Source organism: Rhinolophus ferrumequinum, chromosome 4 (assembly GCF_004115265.2).
Source record: "Rhinolophus ferrumequinum isolate MPI-CBG mRhiFer1 chromosome 4, mRhiFer1_v1.p, whole genome shotgun sequence".
NCBI lineage: Eukaryota > Metazoa > Chordata > Mammalia > Chiroptera > Rhinolophidae > Rhinolophus > Rhinolophus ferrumequinum.
The window spans coordinates 69,389,950-69,411,024 of NC_046287.1; the positions used below are offsets into that span (position 1 = coordinate 69,389,950).

General features: G+C 39.7%; 1 protein-coding gene across 10 annotated transcripts in view; it reads left to right on the forward strand.

The window, feature by feature from the left end:
- The window catches only part of TRMT9B (tRNA methyltransferase 9B (putative)), a 52,463-nt gene that overhangs the window by 22,273 nt on the left and 9,115 nt on the right, over window positions 1-21,075 (forward strand). For 4 of the 10 annotated variants that reach the window (XM_033104250.1, XM_033104248.1, XM_033104252.1 and 1 more), the window contains 3 exons: window positions 8,310-8,521; window positions 14,365-14,551; window positions 15,249-15,403. In XM_033104250.1, the coding sequence (XP_032960141.1) occupies window positions 14,517-14,551; window positions 15,249-15,403 (190 nt within the window). In that variant the 5' untranslated portion in view covers window positions 8,310-8,521; window positions 14,365-14,516. Of the gene's footprint in view, window positions 1-8,309; window positions 8,522-14,364; window positions 14,552-15,248; window positions 15,404-19,209; window positions 19,531-21,075 lie in introns of those variants that run through there. The other 6 variants (XM_033104251.1, XM_033104253.1, XM_033104258.1 and 3 more) reach the window with 5 other exon arrangements.

The window sequence follows — 21,075 nt, forward strand, 5'->3', positions numbered from 1 at the left end:
TAAAAGAGGAGGCCGTGAAACAGGACAACGGGGGTAAAGCTTTTTTTTTTTCCCCAAAGTTACTCCCTGCACTACTCTGTTTGCTGGATGCGGCATGTGGTCCTGGGATCCACAGATGTTTTATGATGGGGGAAAGGTGTGGTATCAGAGGAAAGCCAGCAAGTAGAGACAGCATTTTTGAAGAACTTTGCCATAAAAGAAAGCAGGGAAATTAGGACTTAAACTGGACAGTGATCTATGGTCATGCTTGGGAACATTTTATTTATTTTAATTTTTTAAAGTTGAGATGTTGATTTTTTTTAAAAAAAATCTTTTTACTAATGAGAAAGATCAATAGCATGGGGGAAACTGATGATTGAAAAGAGAGGGGAGAGGGTTACAGCACAGAAGCTGTTGAGCTGTCAAAAGAGCATAGGATTCAGCTTTTTCTCCAACTTGACACTTACCTACCAGCACAATATTTGCCAGATAGAGTGAGTGGCATTGTGGATAAAGTGATGAGTCAGGTGTGGTCATTGTTCTTAAAGAACTGAAGGTCAAGTTGGGGAGATAAACAAGCTTGCAAGAAGGCTTTTTCAGTTCTGTGATCCATGGTTCCTGAGCAACAGAAACTGACTCTGGTGATCTGTGGGCTGACGAGGAATTTTTTGAAAGGACATGGACGGCATAGAAAGCCAGCAAACCAGATTCAGAAAGTAAGTGCGTCCCATGGCAGCTCCAGAATGCCAAGACCCTGATGTATAGTCAGTCTGAGCAGAACCCCCTGCCACCGATGAAGAAGAGTCCTGCTGCCACATTAGGCATTGCTGTCATGGTTCTCCTTCGGGTGTGAAATCCAATAGCCACTACATGGCAAGAAGCAGTCCATCTTGCCATAGCTTAGCTGATCTTTGGCCAAACAATGTATGGCATCTTGATTCTGGTAGGCCACCACTGAGCCCAGAATTTGACGTATCAGATGGACAAGCCCCTAGAACCCCCTCCATTTGCTCAGGTTAGGACAGTGAATCCAGACCCTCTGGTAAGTGCACCCATATTGATAAACCTGGTACAATCTAAAATTACATTTTTCTGTCTTTGGCAAGCTCCCTCAGAATCTATACATGTGGATGTTTATCTCAGATCTCTTGTCTTCTAAATTCTACTGTCCGTAATTCTTCTGGTGGTTAAGCCTTCCGGCTTTGACTTTGTAATTGTCTCGCCGGGCTGTGCAGAGAAGTGAGTAGGTACAGATCTGGGGACAGTTAGAGGTGGAGGGAATGTGTGGTGTGGAATAGGCAGAACTCTGCCCCCTTTTCAAGAAACCCCCTCTGGTGGGGAAATTGTAGGGCCTACAAGAAAGTAATTGTCCTTATCAGGCAAGGGAGTAGGTGCTGTATCCATACATTCTCAGTCCTGTTCTCGGCCCCCTTTTAGCAGGAATGGCCTGGCCAGGACACGGCTGCCATTGTCAGGGGCTGCAGTCACGGCTGGACACCATCAGTTCCCTTGCTTTTGATTGACTTGCTTTGGATTCAGAGTCCAGGATGACAGTTCCTTATGGACTGAATCTATGTCACAGGACCAGGACGTCTGTCCTAGTTCCTAGAGCTGCTGGAACAAATTGCCATAACTGTGGTGCCTTAAAACAACAGATACTTATTTTCTCACAGTCCTGGAGGCCGGATGTCCTAAATCAAGGTGTGAGCAGGGCCACGCTCCCATTAGAGGCTCTGTCGGAGGATCCTTCCTTGGCACCTCCAGGCTCCTGTGGTCCCTGGCTTGTGGTGGCCTAGCTCCAATCTCTGCCCCTGTCTTCAATGGCCTTCTCTTGGTCTTCCGCTTCTTTGGTCTCTTATAAGAATCCTTGTTATTGGATTTAGGTCCCACCTGGATAATCCAGGGTGATCTCATCTCGAGATGCTTAGCTTAATTACATCTGCAAAAGGCTTCTTCCGAATAATTTTACTTTCAACAGATCTTGGAACAGATCCTTCTCTTATGACCCTGAGAAGGAACCAATCCTGCTGACCCTTTGATCGTGGACTTCTGGCCTCCAGCACTGTGAGAAAATAGGTTTTTGTTGTTTAAACCCCCATCCTGTGCTTCCTTGTCATGGTAGCCTGAGCAAACTAATACAGCATCCAACCAGGGGCCAGAAGGCAGGGAATCTCCCTGCTTCAGTGTCTGTGGTGAGGCAAGGCCCTGCATTTCACCCTTACTTCACACTATGGGGTCATCCGTAGTAAAAAGTACAGCTGGATGTGAGACAGCCAGAATACACCAGACAATGGCCACCGTAGCACTGACATGTAACTATAAAACCCAGGGAGGCATGAGGGAGCACAGGTGGTAATTCCTAGCTGGGGGACAGAAAAGGGTTCACAGAGAACATGACCCAAGCTGAACCTTCAAAGATAATTGTGTCTGTCAAGTGGTCTGGAGGAGAATCCAGGCCGAGGGAATAGGTGAGCAAAAGCATGAAGATGTCAAATGTCTAATGAATTCAGAAACTCTCAAGTCACGAAGCTAAAGCAGTAGCACATGAGGTAAGGAGCGTGTGCCTGCAGGTAAATCAGCTAAGTTACAAGGTGACTCCGTTTTCCTTTCTCACAGCAAGAGTTTCTCGATGAATGAAGCAATCATTGATTTACATTCTGGTGCAAAGTCCTTATCTCCTTATAAGAAGCAGTTGGCTAGCTGGCTACTTTGAGTAGCACTGGTAGGGTGTGGGGTGGAGGGGTGGGACATCATAAGGGACAGTGCTGGAGGGTGGCTGGGGTCAGCTCATGGAGGGTTTTATATGACATGCTAAGGTATTTGGACTTTCTCTTTAGTCTGAAGGGGGCGGCGAGACATCACCATGCCGATGCTATAGAGGATACATTTCAGGGCACAGAGCTGTTAAGGCAGGGGGACTGGTGGGGTGGGAAACCATTGTATTAATCTGGTCTCCCAAACTCAGTTCTTTATTCCAGTGTTGGTTTGTGACAATGTTTTCATCAATTTGTAGTGGAATGAGAAAATTAAAAGTTTCGTCAGTTTTTCATAAAGCTAAATTTTATTCAATTTTAAAGGACTTCTTTAGTTCAATATTATGACCTCCCAACTTTTGTGGGGGTAAATTGTCCATTCATCTATGCAATAATGGTGACAATAAATAATAGTGTGTGTGTGTGTGTGTGTGTGTGTGTGTGTGCTTGTGTGTGTGTGTGTGTGTGTCTCCTAGCCTTCAAGTGAAAAATCAGCTGATCCCTCTGGTTCTCCAAATGTCCCTCTGAGATTTTTTGGATCTGAGAAATCCACAAGAGTGGGAACTCCTGGACTACTCGGTGAGGTCCTAACCTCAGGCTGAGGCAGTGGGGAAAGAGATGAGGAGACATGTAAGAGGAGTGAGTGAGACAGAGGTGGAACCTGCAGGATAAGCTATCTGGCACTCCAGATTTTACTCTCCTTTGTGTGCACATTGACTCTCTTTTTGAACCTCAAACATACGGTCAACATTCTTTTTTCAGTAATAACCCCACGAGTGACTCTTATGGGTCAATTGTATTATAAACAACATTTTATGAAACACACTAATACATGATTCATCCTTACATTTCTCCCCTTAACTCCATTCTTAGAAAATCATGCCAGGATTGATAGTTTTATAGTTGACTACCACGGTCTTCCTCTCAAAGCTCCTTCTTGAACAGTCACTTGACAGTGAAATGACTGGGATTCTTCACCGCCCAACCTGCTGACACTGCCTTTCCTAAGAGGAAGGAGGACAGGGAATGTGCTGTGTTGCTTCTCCTCTGATGCTGCCTTTCGTAATCCCAGCACAGTCTCCTCCAGCGGCTGTGCGAGGATCCTATTACCTTTATCTTAACACAGACGGCCAGCTGGTTTGGTCACATTGACACCAACAGTAAATGCCTGGGGAAAGCTGGGTGTTATATTTTCATTTTTCTTAGACCTCATATTTGATTTCCTTGTCCTTTTCTAGGCTTCTCTAATCTACAAAATCAAAATGAATCGTAATTGAGTTACAATGAATAGGCCCAAGGCCTTGCCTGTGGAGGACGCACCTTTGAGAACAGATACATCATCAACCTTGTGATACTAGCTCTCATTTTTTACTGTTGTGTCCTCCTGTAAGCCCCCGTCCCTGCCATGCATGTGTGCACACACAGCCCCCACCCAGATGGAATCACTTTCATTTCTTTTATTTAGATATTAGAGATAATACTTTACTCTTAAATGAAGTCAATTTAGACATGTAATCTTTGGAATTTTTCAAGAAAAACTAAAGTATTGGGGGAGAATATTTGATCCCTTTTCCTTAAGATAAACACCCTCATTTTTTCCCCTCATATTTCTTTCCACATATACTTACTCTGTGGTCACCTGTTGGTCCCTGCTGGGACTCCAGAGAGGGTCATATTCTCCCAGCACTACATGTTTTGTTTTGAAGCCCTGAGTTTTCTACTCATAGGATTTCAGAAATGCCAGGTGTTCCTTTTCCTACCGTTTCTCCTGTGATCTCTCTGGTGGGTGATTAAGGAGTTCTGTATAGCATTTGGAATGTTCATTAGAGGAACAGCAACCTCTTTTCACTCACCTCACTATTTAGAGGGAGTATACTCAGAGTCAAAGTGTCACTCCAAACTATAAAAGCGAATATTGCTTGCTCTCTCTACTTTTCTACCGATAAATCAGATGCTTGCTACCTATTCTTGTCATTCAGCTATTATTGTGCATTACTCTGTATTAGCCTGTAGCTCTGGAGCTTTTGTTCTTTTCATAGCTACCAAAGCAACTATTGCCTGGTAGGTGCTCAGTCCGTATTGCTTGAGTTAAATTTAATTATGGTCGGGCTCTAATAGCAGCACATGGCTAACCTCTCCTCTAATACTAATGTATGAGGGTTAAATATTAGACATCCTTGACGTTTTAACCTCATTCTTTTTCTTACTCTGCACAGTCCCTTTTGATTTAATCTGCTCCTGTGGCCCTAAATGCCAAGTCCTAGGATAATGATGATTTTTAAATGATCTCTGGTCCAGCTTGCTCTCCTGGCTTCCTATCCGTCTTACTTTATTGTCCTTCAGATACCATAGAAACAATATATTCAAACCTGAACCCTCCTTCTGACGTATCCCCTCTGATGGTGAACCGTAGCACCATCTAAAGTGCCATTTAAAAAATTCTTCTATTCCTTTCTTCACATATTTATGCAGTAGACATCTATTGAGCACTGTGCAAATTACAATACCAAGGAAAGACTCAGTGATCATAATATACGTTGTCCCTGTCTGGAAAATGCTCCAATCAGTTACAAAACCTAAGGAACATAGGCGTATACAAACCGCCCATGTCATTATAGAAAATATGGGTGACTAATCACTATTTCAAAGTCAGTTACCAACACTGTCCTTCTTATATCCTGTTTCCTGCAGATGTGTAAATCTTGAGTAACCTTTGATATAGTCACATGCATTCCAAAGGAACGGTTTACCGTAGTTTACATATGATCATTGCCAAAGTTTCCTTTTGTTGTCTTTCATTCTACCAGTTTATTTTGGAATGGTGGTGGTACATCTGACTACATCAGCCGTATTACTGTCACTGCTTCCCCTTCATGTGCTCTTTGTTGCAACTCTTCATTAGTCATTCATTCCTATGAATCTGATCCTTTCTCCTTAATATCTCCTGTATTTGTCCCTCATACCGTGCTTTCTCTATCTTCATTGTGAAACTGGCCAGGCAATACTAGTCTACGCCCAGATCACATTTTGTCATTTCTGTGGTTAAAATAATTCAGTCGTTCCCCATTGTGTTCCGGATAAAACCCAAACTTCTTAGAATGTAGACCCTGTGTGGTCTTAACTCCTACCTGCTCTTCCAAGACTTTTAGAGCACCATTGTCTTCCCTTCCGCCTTCCCTCCCCTCCAACAGTATAGTTAAGAGTGTGAATTCTGGACTCTAACTTTCTGGGTTTAAATCCTGACTCTGCCACTTACTAGCTATGTAACCTTGGAAAGTCACTTATGTTCTCTGTGCCTTAGTTTTCTTATCTGTGAAATGGGAGATATAGTAGTTCCTATTTCATATAGTAATTCAGTAGACTTAATGAGTTAATATATGTTAAACGCATATAATGGCCTGGGTGGTAGTAAATAATGTGTGTGTACCATGTTTCCCTCAAAATAAGACCTAGCCGTGTAAAGATTTTGTAGGGTATCCGATAGACACGTGTCCCATTTGGGAGACCACCTCAGGGAAGATGTAGATGCCTGATCACTGCACTGTACACCTGAAGCTGAACAATAATGAATGCCAACTATAATATTATATATATATATATGTATGTATATGTAAATATATGTATGTATACACTTACAAGAGGCGGAGTACAGCATTGGGAGTGGAGACAGTGGAAATGTGATGGCTCTGTGCGATGTCAGAGAGATAGTGGATGGGGGGAGAGGGGTCCACAGTGTGAGGGATATAAATGATAAACGTCTAAGAAAAAAACAAAACTCATAGACACAGACAATAGTTTAGTGGTTACCAGAGGGTAAGGGGGGTGAGGGGTGGGAGATGAGGGTAAGGGGGATCAAATGTATGGTGATGGAAGGAGAACTGACTCTGGGTGGTGAACACAATGTAATTTATAGATGATGTGATACAGAATTGTACACCTGAAATCTATGTAATTTTACTAACAATTGTCACCCCAATAAATTAAAAAAAAAAAAAGACCTAGCCGGACAATGAGCTCTAATGCATCTTTTGGAGCAGAAATTAATATAAGACCTGGTATTATATTATATTATATTATGTTATATTATATTATATTATACCTGGTCTTATATTATACTAAAATAAGACCGGGTCTTATATTAATTTTTGTTCCAAAAGATGCATTAGAATTGATTGTCTGGCTAGGTCTTATTTTTGGGGAAACACGGTATGTCTTGCTATTATTGTTGTTGTTGTCAGTTTACTTCATCAAAGAGATTGTAATCAGACTCGTTTCTTCTTTTTTGCACATGCTGTTTGCTATGCCTAGAATCACCCACTCCCGCTTTCCCTGACTTACCCCTACTGTCTTCTGAGCTCCAGCTTGGATATCAGCCTCTCAGGGGATCAGATTCATTGATGCACTAATACCTGAAGGAAAGGTGCATAGACAGCCAAGTAGAACGCATAGGTCAGGCCATGGAAGGGGGATTGCAAATGGAGAGCCTTTAGATTTCAGACAAACATGGGGAGCTCAGCAAACAAACATATCTTCATGATTAAGGCGGGCTCTAAAAGTGCATGACGAGCAGTGAGCTCCTTTGACTAATAGCTCCTTCAAGACCCTTCTTAAATATTCTTCCTTAAAAGTCACCCTTTGTTGTGCAGATCATGTACCTGCATATGACTGAGAGATGACTGGCTATGTATAGTCCAAAAAGTCAGAGAGAAGCTTTCCAAAGCACACCCAGATCAGTGATTCTTAAATAGAGACCCAGATTGGAGTGGATGGGGAGCAGGGACAAGGTGGGGGAAGCTTCATGCACCCCCTCCCCAACATCCTGAGAATGACTGGGTGTAATGAGAGGTACAGTTGATGGCAGTGAGGTGTACACACCAAGGATATGAAGACTAGGGGAGATGGTGGAACACTGTGATCAAAGTAAGGTCCTTCTGCCTCAGTTACAGGTGAGGAATCAGGCCCGAGCTATGACAGGATGGGCTTTCCACACCACACCAGGCATCTCTTCAGACCATTTTTTACCCCCTAGACCTCTGCGTTACAAAGTACTTTTTGGCATACAAAGTCCATTGTGTTAGTAACTCAGAGCCTTTTGATGGGTTTGCATGACAGACCTGCTCTATTATGAAAACCAAAAAAATAAATGTGAACAGTGAAGAATAACTAGCAGTACTTGTCAGAGTGACATGGAAGTAGCTGATAATATGAACAAATATTGAGCAGTTAAATTGTACTGAAATGCTTTAGTACAATTTAGTGATACTGTCTTAAATAGCACATTTAATTAAGCTATTGATTTCAGAGTTGACTTTGTCAATGCTTGTAATTTTTTCAGGAACGATGAAATCATTCAATTTAATTTTGGGAGAAAGTACTGTGTATTTTAGAGAAAGCTTAGGAATTAGTTCAGAAACTGCTCTTATAGTTCAGGCGTACTCCACAGAATAACTGTTCTTTCTAATCCCTTCTTCTCTGGGTAATTTGTGCATAGGTCGAGAAGTCAACCTGGGCTGTAGCTGGTTCAGTATTTATAATTATGTAAAATGACATTTAGTGTTTGTGTTTTTTCCCTAATAGGGCCTGTATTCCCTTCAAAGACTCCTACAAAGTGGTTCATCCTGTGAAGGACCTCACTATTTGATTTCCCTCTTACTGCTATTCAGATACATTATGAACTGAGAAAGGCATGAGTGACAACTGTTACTCTCTGAGGGTGACAACTGAGGGTGGAAACCGCCATGATTCACAAAGACAAGAAGTAATTTTCCTGTAATCACAAGATGACTCAGGTTAGTAGCTTTCAACTATTACTGCAGTTTAAATAATACGAGGTTTTAGGCACTGTCCATGTTCAATAAACTTAATTAGTCCCAATTTGTATCATTTTAAATTTATGACAATATGATATAAAGTAAGTTGGAGTTTATTTTTGCACTAGGTGAAAAAAAGATGCTGAAAATAGCTGTACAGTGTAAGTTAAAATTATAAGAATATACAGTAGTTCATATTTTCTAGAGGGCAAAATGCTTTCTTAGGACTTAAAAGCATTATAAAAGGATAGTTTTTATCATAAAAAAGTTTGCAGGATAATTTGTACTTGAAAGTAATATGTAGATGTTAAGTTTGAAGAATCACATATTAAAAGCTAAAAAAAAAAAACCCTATGTATTTTATAATTAAGTTTTGAACTGTCCTGACTAACTAGTATTTTTACTCTAGAATTATAAAGTAAGGCTTTAAAATTTAAAGCAGAGTTTTATGCTCTCTTTTTAAATACTGTGTCTCCTATGGCATTTATAATAGGAGAGCAATTTACAATATTTATATTTGTTTTTAGTTATAAAAATGTGACTCTTGCATGCCTCGGGTGTGTCTCTAATACATGGCTCTGCTGGGGCAGGAAATCATGAAATACAGAGCACAACTGGGGAAGCCCTACTTTCCTCTGAGTGCCTATCGGCCCCCAGAGGGATAGTTGAGATTTATGACTGAAGACTTGAGGACTATTTTGTCTGGAGTAAAGTACTGTTGTTCTGCAGACAGAGCTAAGGAAACAGCTCATTGATTCACTGGGTCTACAGTTAATTATTGAGCGACTGCTCTGTGTTCAGCACTATCCGAAGCAGTGTGATATATGTACACGAAGGTCTGGCAATTCAGTTTGTGAACTCATCCTAGAAAAAGTGCTGCATACCTCATTGCTGAATATCACTACGGTCACCTTCCAAGTACTCCCCTTGGGAAGCTATGCACCAATGTCAGCGCCTAGTCCACCCTTCAATGCAATTTTGGAACTCTTTTTCTGGACTTGCCATCAGAGCTGTTATAGTGTTACCTTTGATGCCCTGGATGTCATCAAAATGTCGTCCTTTCAATATTTCCTTTATCTTCAGGTAAAGAAAGAAGTCATTGGGGGCTAGATCAGGTGAGTAGGGAGGGTGTTCCAATATAGTTATTCGTTTACTGGCTAAAAACTCCCTCACAGACAGTGCCGTGTGATCTGGTGCATTGTCGTGATGCAAGAGCCATGAATGTTGGCGAAAAGTTCAGGTCGTCTGACTTTTTCACGCATCCTTTTCAGCACTTCTAAATGGTAAACTTGGTTAATTGTTTCTCCAGTTGGTACAAATTCATAATGAATAATCCCTCTGATATCAGAAAAAGGTTCACAGCATTGTCGCAACAAGTTCACGAACTTAATTGCCAGAACTCGCATAAGGTCAAACTTCAGTTCCTCCCCTCCAGGAGTTTCTAATCTAGTTGGGAACATACTCATATGCAGAGTTGAGAGTTTAAGATGGTATCAGGGGAAGTGCCCTAAGAGTGATAGAGATGATAAATATGCAGTATACAGAAGTCCTGGGAGAGATTCTTTTTCTATAGCTATCTATGAAGAATGGAGCGGCCTGAATATAGAGATAATCATGTGCAGAAACTCAGGATTTGCTGTAATAGAAATTCCCATCACAAACAAAAGAGAAGCCTGTTCTGTGATAGGGCCATGAGCTTAGCACCCACTACCTCAGCCTCTGCGCGGATTTCCTCGGTGGCGTGGTTACTACAGGCACTGTTCTGAGAACATGCAGCTATGGTGACTCTTCCCTGGGGACAAGGAGCCCTACAGGGGACAAAAACGGGGCCTTTCAGAGTTTCCTCGATCTCTGGAGATCAAGTGCAGTGTCTCATCTCCTGGATGAGCCACTGGGAAAATCTTTTCTCCGGGAGCCTTTTCAGCTCCTCTGAATATTTTTTGCTATTTATACATGTGTGTGGTATGTGTGTAGCTTTACAATGATCATTAAAAAATGCTTTCATTGTATTGTATTCACATCAAATATCAAAGTTGCATTTGAAATGGTGGCTGTTGGATATAGGTCTCAGTGTGCACTCACCTAGCCCTGTTTCTTTGTCCAGAAATGCGGCATTAAGAAAGGTTGAAAGGGGGGAGGGATGGCTTACGGAACGGCAAGGAAACTTTGTGGGTGATGGATGTGTTCACTGTCTTAATTGTCTTCTTTGTTTCCCAGGTACATACATTTATCAAAACGTATCAAATTGCATACTTTTACTATATACGGTGTGTTATATGTCAATTATACCTAAATAAAACTATTACAAAATAAAATTAAAAACTACCTTTCAATTGGCTGGGGTTTCATTTTTCATTTATTCATTAAAAACATGAGTAGACCGATTACATATAAGCCTAGTGCTAGATGCTATGAGCTAAACAAAGAAGTATCTGAAATGTTTCTTCATACATAAACCACTATAATACTTTGTAGAACATGAAACATTTCAAGTCCTGTGGAATTTAGGAATTAAGAAGTTTACATTTATTTAAGAAGATTGGAGGCAAAAGACAGGCAAAAGATCATTGGCTCACAATATTCCCACAAAATGTGGGATACAGAACTGTATTCAGTTTCTGCCCAATTTTTTTATAGCTATAACAAAACACTTGATTGTAAGAAAGAGGAAAATGTTAATATTTATAAAGAATAAAATAGGACAAACCCACATAGTAATAAATTATCAGATTCTCATATGTTTGATAGCTTTTACTTTTTCATTATGTAGGTATGCAACATTTCCTATGATGAGCTTTTTATTCCGTTTCTTTGGTTTAAAATATCCATGCTGTCTGTCCATCAAGAGCAGTCACTCAGGACCTAGGCTGATGCTTTCGTGATTTCAGAGGAATTTGGTGAGCCACACACTGGCTCATAAAGCTTCTGCCCAGAAGTAACCCACATCTTTTCTGATTACTTTTAATGGCCAAAGAAAGTCACATGGCTGTGCCTGAATCAAGTTGGTTGGAGAAGTGTTATCCTAATCATATACCCAGAACAGGAACACCAAGCATCTGTGAATTCTTAATGCCAACCCTGTTGCTATAAGCAGGAATTACTGATGTGTTTCTCTCTGTTCCTCTCTCCACCCCCTGACTTGTCCTGTTAGTTTCCTACCACTTTCTCTTCCATTTTCCAAGGCACAAAGGCTAGACACAAAACAAAACACTTGATTGTAAGAAATACTGCTGAATGAGAGGACTCTTATGGTGGTAAGCTCAGAAGCTTAAGTGAAAGGTGGAATTTATTGATTCTGAGTTGGGAAGGATAAGGAGTGGCTGACAGGACTGTAAGAACCAGACTTAGGGACTGGAGCTGGACTCTTTGCTGCCATGGTTCTTTTTCCCTCCCCATTTCTCTCTCATCTCTGTTTGCTTTGCCTGACTTCATGTTCTTCTACCTAAAGACAAGTATTTTCCATGTGGAGGAAAGATGGCTATTGGTTGCCTGACCTATACATCTTTCCAACTCTGTGATGCCAGAGGCAAGGCCAACATTTCTTTAGTTCTACAGTGAGATATCTTGAGGAAGGAATCTGATCGGCTCACCATATATCACCTGTCCACCATTGAAATGATGATTGTGCCCATGGATATGGGATACCACGAATGGCCAGGCCTGGGTCACATGCCCATCCAGGGAGGGCAAGATTATCAGAAGGGGGATAGTAAAGGTGGTTGGCCAAATAAAGACAATAGGTACTCTAGTCTACTTAGCGTTAGATATACCTAGAATGATCTTTTAAAATTATAAATCCAATCATGTTGCCCCCACCAACTCACCTACCAACTTAAAATCATTTTCTATTATATTTAAACTCCAAATAAGTTCTTCAAATTTTCAGTGCATTACTTTGTATGACTTCTCCTTATCTTTCAAATTATTTTCCCTTTCTCATGACTCACCAACAAGGTATCAGCTACAAGGACCCAGAATTTGACTGCCACAGATTAGGAAGCCTGGCTAACCCAAACCCTATCTCCCTAGTTTCTCTTTGAACCCTGCACCCTTATTTTAGTACTAGTTTACTAGCTTAATTGTATTACTGAATTCACAAGGAATTTGCTTATATATATAAAATTCATATGGAAAATATTGCAGGGAATTTCAATCCAGTGTCAAAAATGTCATACTAGATAGCTCCAACTCTATAAATTAATTTTATGGTCAAATACAATAAAAAACAAAATGGATTTGTATTGTTCACACACTTTAAAATAGCTCTTTGAAGTTACTTGTTTATTGTAGACGTGAGGGAATTTGGGGAGCACTTAGAGAAAGGCCTCCAAAGGGGTGCTGTTCAGATTCTAAAAATTCTGAGCCTGTAGTTGGAGCCAGATTGAAGGGGATTGAGTTTCTGTTGATTGCCATTTAACATTTCCAAGTGCAATAAAGTAAAATTTATTTATTCTAGGGTTCTCAAAACTGTATTGCCTGATTGATTCCTTGAAGGGAAAAAATTTAAACAGACTTAAATTTTCTGAGATTTTGTATTAAAAAGAAAAGTACTGTTTGGGTTTTTCCTGTGTGTAGGCAGTTATAGCCAGCCATATGTTTACTTTGTAAATTCTAGTTGAGGGTGCAATATAAACTGTTTCAATTTGGGTGGAAGTTTTGTCAGACCTCACAAATGAGATTTGTACTCTGTTAAGAATTTGCCAGATTTTTTTGCTGGGACTGTAGGCAGGTCCATGGTAATTAAGGATAACCTACTGGTAATTTGTTTTAAGAGTAAATCCTGTAAAGGTCTTCCTTATAGAACGAATGATGGAATTAGAATACATTAGTTCCCCCGGGTTCCCTAGTGGATGCTTGAAACTACAGACAATACTGAACCCTATATATACTACATTTTTTCATATACATATGATAAAGTTTAATTTATAAATTGGGCACAGTAAGAGATTAACAACAATAATAAACAATAATGAACTAGAACAATTATAACAATATACTGTAATAAAAGTTATGTGAATGCGGTCTGTCCCTCTCTCTCCAAATCTCATTGTACTATACTCATCCTTCTTCTTGAGATGAGGTGAGGTGATACAGTACCTGTGTGATGAGAAGTGAGGTGGATACACTGGACAAAGGGATGATTCATATCCCAGGATGGAGAGGGATGGAAACAGATTTCATCACGATACTCAGAATGGTGCATTGTTTATTTCTGGAATTTTCCACTTAACATTTTTGGACTGTGATTGACCGTGAGTAACTTAAAACCTCGCAAAGCAAAACTGCCGACATGAGGCGGGAAAGACTACTGTTATCACTTGGTGATAACATTGGTGGGTGAGAGGAGAAACGGGATATTTCCATCGTCTCAAGAGGCATGCATGGAGCACAATAGGAGCAGCAGGAGCAGGACTGAACTAGCTGATATGCACCAGTAGGACCAATGTATTCTAATGTATTCTAATTCCATCATTCGTTCTATAAGGAAGACCTTTACAGGATTTACTCTTAAATTACCAGTAGGTTATCCTTAATTACCATGGACCTGCCTACAGTCCCAGCAAACAAATCTGGCAAATTCTTAACAGAGTACAAATCTCATTTGTGAGGTCTGATTGAACATGTTCTGTATGATTGAACATGTTGTCATCCTGATTGGTAAAAAGTCACAATCTGAGCCCCTGGCCACTTCCATAGGCTATTCCTCACTCACACGCCACGAGAGAATAATGAAAAGATTAAGCCCCAAACAGCAGAGGCCTCTGAGACTGGCTGCTGTCCCTCACCCACTCCTTTCTGATTGTCCTTATTCTGCATGGAAGGTCAGAGAAGGCTTTCTGGAAGAGGTGATGCCTGTGACAAGAATGAACAGAAGTTAGCCAGGATAAGCACAGCATCTCTGCAGGCCCCTGGATGAGAGCAAATGTGTCTCACCTGAGAAACCTGGAGTCCTTGAGAATTACAGACTCATCTGATGCTGGGGAAGGGTGGGGAGACACGGCTGAAGAGGCAAGTTGAAGCCAATCAGAAAGAGACTTGTTTGCCTTCCTCAGATACCCGAACTTGGTCAGACAAGCTATACAGTGCCTTCGAAGAAGTCTAAATAGGAAGCAACACCATTTGACTTAGGTTTAAGAAAAGTAGTTGTACCATAATGGAAGGAAAGGGGTTGAAGGGCCAAAAACAAAAAAACCAGAAACAGAACAAAAACACCTGTTTACAGGCTGTTGAAGTAATTCAGTCAAGGAATGAACAGTTTTTCTAAAATAGAATCAGTAATGATGTAGAGAAATGATTGGAATCCAGAGACATTAAAAAGGGAGAATCAATAGGCCTTCATGACTAGATTGGAGTGGTGAGCTGCATATTATAAATTTTTAAAATCTATTTAGCATCAGATAGAAAAATTTTATTCAAAGTGAACCACTGATAAGACTTTTGCTTATGCTTCCAAAATTAAGAATTGATCTTGCACAAGAACTAACAATGACTAGCTCATTCCCAAACCATTATTTTCTGGAGATTTGCATGTAAAAAATATGATTGTCTTTTGACAATCATGAAGAAGGTTTTGTTCTTTGCAGCTGACAAGAAAGTGTAAGATCAGCATGACCTTTGGCAGTTGTAGGTTCCCGATTTTAGGATACCTGCATCTTCCTTCAGCCATGTCTGACCTGCATTTCTTGGGGTGGCCCTGTTTTCCCAGGATGGATCATGAAGCTGCGCAGCTGGAGAAGCAGCACGTGCATGATGTGTATGAGAGCACCGCCCCTTACTTCACTGACCTGCAGAGCAAAGCTTGGCCTCGCGTCCGCCAGTTCCTCCAGGAGCAGAAACCAGGCAGTCTCATCGCTGATATAGGTAACCTGGGGCTGTGACATATAGTCTGAAATACATTCCGTCGTGCCTTTCCTTTTCAGATTCATTTTACGTTTGTGTTCTAACTGGAAGTCAGAAATCGTGTCCTTGGCATGCCAGTATCTAGTCTATTCACTGTATAGAAGAAATTCATTCCGACCAAAGTCAGAAAGTAGAAAACTTCCACAAATCTATATTTAGACAGAAACCAGATTTATTTCTTAAAAATTTAAAAGATCTTTTCAGAGCGTTTGCGTATACCCTCCAACAAAATGGACCTGATGTTGAATAAGTCAGGATTGAAATGAGTGCTTGTGAAATTGACCATTTTAAATTTAGAAATAATCACATTTGTACATACGGTATTCTGGTAGCTCCCCTTGAGTGGCTCCCATGCTTTCTGTAGAAGAGCCAGAACTTATAGAAGAGGTCCTATAACCTCATATTAATCGCATGGATCCTTTCCCTTAACTATTGTGTAGGTATTTCATTATTAGAGCATATCTTTAGTTAGATCATGCCTTCGTAATTACTGATTTTCCTGGAGGACTTTGGCTCAGTATATTTCTGAATCAAGAAGTAGTAAACCATAGCCCAGTACATCTAAGAAAGGTCTAAGACGTGCTAGGATTCCCACCTGAGGCCTGCCCACCTAAAACTGCTTCTAGCAACTGCATGCAGATTGCACCCATAAGAGTCATAAGTCTGTAGTTACAAACTCTGTCTAATTTGACATTCATTCTAAATACTGGTAAGAGAAACAGACGTATGCCCAGGGCTTTTGGCATGTTAAAAATGATGCGAGCAGTGTGGAATTTGGGGGAGGGGTGCATATTATGTAGAAATGGAAAGTCTTTGAAAATGGCTCTATCACATCAATTTTTAAAAAATAAATCTGTGAGTTTGGAACTCTTATCACCCATAATCTAAGCAAAGTCCCGGGATCAGTTTATAGGAAAAGGAATTATTCAATACATGGCTTAAAGACAACTGTGTGTGTGTGTGTGTGTGTGTGTGTGTGTGTGTGTGTGTATGCTTTCTCATATCTTACATCAAAAATTCCAAATGAAGCAACAATTTTAGTATAAGAAAATGAAATCATTAGAGGACCAGATGACAGCTAAATTACTTTAAAATAAGAAAATAAAAAATAAGAAAAGAATAATAAAAAGATTTTAAAAATATTCTTGGGGGCAAAAGGCCTTTCTATGTATGATACCCAAAACAGTCAGAAATCATAAAATATAATACAGTGGATTGTCATTCACAGTACTTATGGTCTGTAAAGTTGCCATGGACACTGAATTAGTGACTACTGAGTTATTGCCCCTTGGGGAAATATAGGATTAGGTTCCTGTGAGCCTCTGATCACATTTTTTTCAATTGGTCAATACCTAACTTTGTCTCATGTATGTTTCTGTTTAAACACACCTTATTTGTATATATTATTAATTCGTTAACTCTGAACTCACAGGCAACAACTGTAACTGATGCCTGAACAAAGTGTATTGAACACACACATTTTGTCCCTAAGGCCATCGCAGCTTTCCTGTGCTTAGGAACCCTAGACAGCACTTGGGCACGGTGCTGAATTTTAAACGGTGCTGAATTTTAAACAGTGACAACAGAAAGTACAGAAATGCACAACGTGTATGGTGCAGAATACAAAATAGGGGGGAATGGAAGCATGCAGACACGTTCTGTTCTCTCTCTTTAGCACTACGGGAGGTTATTTAATGCGATTTTGTAAAGGAGCGTGATTGTTGTGTACTGGAGCTTGCTGCAGTATCAAAAATGTTCTGATTTATTTCTTGCACATTGATGGTAGTGGGGTGACTGTGCTTGGCAACATTCTTGATTTCCCCATTGGGATAAAAATTTCCTCTCTCTAGCATCTCAGAAAATGGATAATTGCATCATATTGGGGATTTCTACCACTATCCTTAAAAATGGATACCGTTAGAAATGAACATGGGATAAATCACGGGTGCCAGAGACACTGGAAATGTTTCAGGAGATGTTGAGATTTGAAAAGACATCAGTTTCCTCATTATTATCAGATATTCTCTGAATATTTCTTTCTAGCCCTAATCGTCTGTAAACCTGTTTATATTATTTTTGAAGTAATTTTCTCTTTCATTTCTCTAAATGTATCCCCAAAGCAAATAAAAGCAGTAAAGGATTTACAAGATTATTTTTCTTAAAATATGACCATCATCTTTGTAATATTCAGGATTTCAATTTTAAAATACTTTGTGAATTATGTTTTCCCCATAAATACTGAATATTTTTTCCAATAAGCATACATTTCTCATAAACATACATTCTTAGGAACAGTGGCCGTGAGATCTAAAACATTTCTAAGACCCCAATCATTTACATTGAAATAATGTTTGAAATCTTATCTTTTATTCACATGCTCTCCACTGGCATGTCTCAGCTGGCTCAGCTGAGCCTTAATTATGCTTTTAGTGTCTCATATAATTTTGAATAGCACCTATTAAAGCGGGGTTATTAAACAGTGTTGTGATGTATTTCAGAAGCAGCAAACTAATCATCTTTGAAGAGCAGTAGATATTTTAGAAAAATATCAGGCAGAGAAATAGGTAATTCCAAAAGATCCAAATATCAGCTCCATTGATATCTTTATTTCTGGAAAGGAGTTAGATGGTATGTCTGGTTAGAATATAGTACTGGGTCCTAGATCATAGGTGGCTTTTTCTCGTGGTTATTCACCCATGTTGTTATCTTCTTTACTGTAGTATCAGTGAGAGCTGATTGATCTAAATCTTTGGGCTGTGTAAATGTTGAATTACTTGGATCTCTGCCACTGGAAAGTGAATGTCAAAAATGATCAAGTTACGAAAAAAAATCGCTTTTTCTTAGAGTTGTATACTGAGTCAGGCGAGATCATTTAAAACCCAGCACTGATAGTAGGTTGGATAAAAAGATGTTGAAGTCTTTTTTTTATTCAAATTAAAATTTAAAATGTTTGAAAAGCCTGTTTTATTGTATAAATTATTTTATTGATATCCATTTAAAAGTTGTTGGCAGTAGTTTGTTTTATATAGCCAGTAGGTAGTAAGACTGTCTAGAGACCATACATGAGAATAAATGCCATAATGTATAGATTTGTCCATAATGAAATAACATATAGATCTGCCATAACATATAGATCTGTGTGTACATAACACACACGTATGTGAAGGTCACTTTTGTAAAGAGACTAGACACTGTTCCTAGATGCTAGGGACCTATCATTCCTTGCCACGGACCCGCTAACAGTTCTTGGCTGTGCGAGCGTGCTAAGCCCTATGGACATTACCTCAGTAAATATTCAATAAATATCATTTCTTTTTCCCATTTCCTTTCCCTCTTCTATTTCAGCCATAAGAAAAGATGAAATAGTGCCATTTGCAACAACATGGATGGATTTTGAGATTATTATGCTAAGTGAAATAAGTCAGACAGAAAAAGTCAAGATCCATATGATTTCACTGACATGAGGGATATAAAACTGAAAGCAGCAAAGGAACAAGACAAACAAATAAAGAAACAAAAACTTACAGACACAGACAACAGTTTAGTGGTTACCAGAGGGTTAGGGGTGGGAAGTAGTAGAAGAGGGAAAAGGGGTCCAATACATGGTGATGGAAGGAGAACTGACTCAGGGTGGTGAACACACAATATGATATAGAGATGATTTATTACAGAATTGTACACCTGCCGTCTATGTAACTTTACTAACCGTTGTCACTCCAATAGACTGTAATTAAAAAAAAAAATATGAGAGCTCTGTGAAGGCTTTTCTTTGGCTTTTGTGTATATCTTCACACCATGTTGAATTCTGCCCTGGTTAATTAATATAAAGTTATTTCCATTCCTTGTTACAACAGACTAACTGACAGTGTTCCCTTCTCCATTAAGGATAGCATATAACAGTTTTTCTCTTACAGGTTGTGGGACTGGAAAGTACCTTAAAGTGAACAGCCAGGTTCACACCCTGGGCTGTGACTACTGTGGGCCGTTGGTAGAGATTGCCCGGAGTAGAGGAGGTGAAGTCATGGTATGTGACAACCTTAATCTCCCCTTTAGGGATCAGGGCTTCGATGCCATCATCTCTATAGGAGGTAAGGCGGCCCAGTCACACGTTCACTCTTCTCCATGAGAATAACGTTACGTGGTTAAGACCACTCTCCTGACCCAACGTCCCTTCTTTGTGGAAAGCTCTATGTAATTCACTTTGTCTAATTTTTAAAACTATGTCAGTAGATTAAATTATTTGAATAATCTCAAGTGTACTTATGGTGGTACATACTTTTTTAACTAGTTAAACTTTCAAACTGTTAGTGTGTTCTTTTTGATGACTCATTCTAATTTATTTTACTTACGAGTAAGAAAGTATTAGAGGAATTTTACTAATTGAAACTAGTATTTTGTTATATTGAAATGTAGCCAGCTCTTCCAACGTGAAGTAGCCCTTTAGAAGTCATATTATGTTTTTAGGTCACAAATGTGTGTTCTTTATTAGCAGAATATTGTAGGGCTAATGTCACCTGAAAGTGTCATCCAGTCTGCCACTCACGGGCATGCAAGTCACTGGGGAAGATAGCCCCACTTGGTCCCAGATTATATTGTTTTTATAATGCCACTTTGCTCTCCAGCTGCCAGAAATTGTTCATAAATCTAGGGAATATGTTCCTCATATCCTCCTAACAAGAGTGCCCATAAAATACACATGCCAAAAATGAAAAGAAACAGCAAAAATCCATGCCTTAAATTCACAGAGGTAAGATTCATTTTACTCAATACACATATTCCTGAAACCTAGTATGTTAGTTATATTTAAATATGCTAGGGAACCTCGCTATTTATGGGAATCTTGTGGCAAATATTTTCACAAAGCAGAAAAACAACAACAACAAATCATTTGCTTTGCAAATGATTTGCTCCAATATACTTTTAAAAATTAATCTATTTGAATATAGCAAGCTTTAGTCAAAAGAAGGTGAACCTATATAAACTTGACTCACTGGATAAAAACACAGAATAAAACTGTTTGCTCTCTCCTGAAATAGATGAGAAATTGATTTATTCAACGTTAGATGGGGACTGTATCTTTGCATAGTGAGAGGATGCAGTCCTGGATGCCATAACCTTGGAACTAGTTAGGACTGGCAGGAGATGGTTGCCATGGAAACCTGCTCTGTGAAGCCCCTACTTCTTTGCAGTTGAAACTATGAAGTCCATTTTGGCTGTCTGCAATAAGAGGAGGGATTCTTGTTGAACCAAGCAGCACTACACGATGCTTTGAATCTTTCATGGGAAGCAAGTTTTGGGTTTGCTCATTCCACCTAAAGAACTAGCAATCAGAAGTCAGAAACAGATTCTTTGCTCTTGTTTACATTAGTTTTGGGTTTGCACGGCTACCTCCATCCGGGCTAGGCTGTTGAGCCACTTTTGTGGTCATGGTATATTGACCAGCTTTCTACTTCAGGGAAATGTTCCATGTGTACATGGTGAAGTCCTTCTCCGCTTTCAGTGTAAGTCTCATACCTTGTCCACAGAGGAAATGGAGTATACCTGGTTACCATCTTCTGATTTAAAATGTTTCCTTAGGTGGAAATCTAGCATGTGTTTTTATGAACTGTTACTACAATGTGATGTGGTCATTT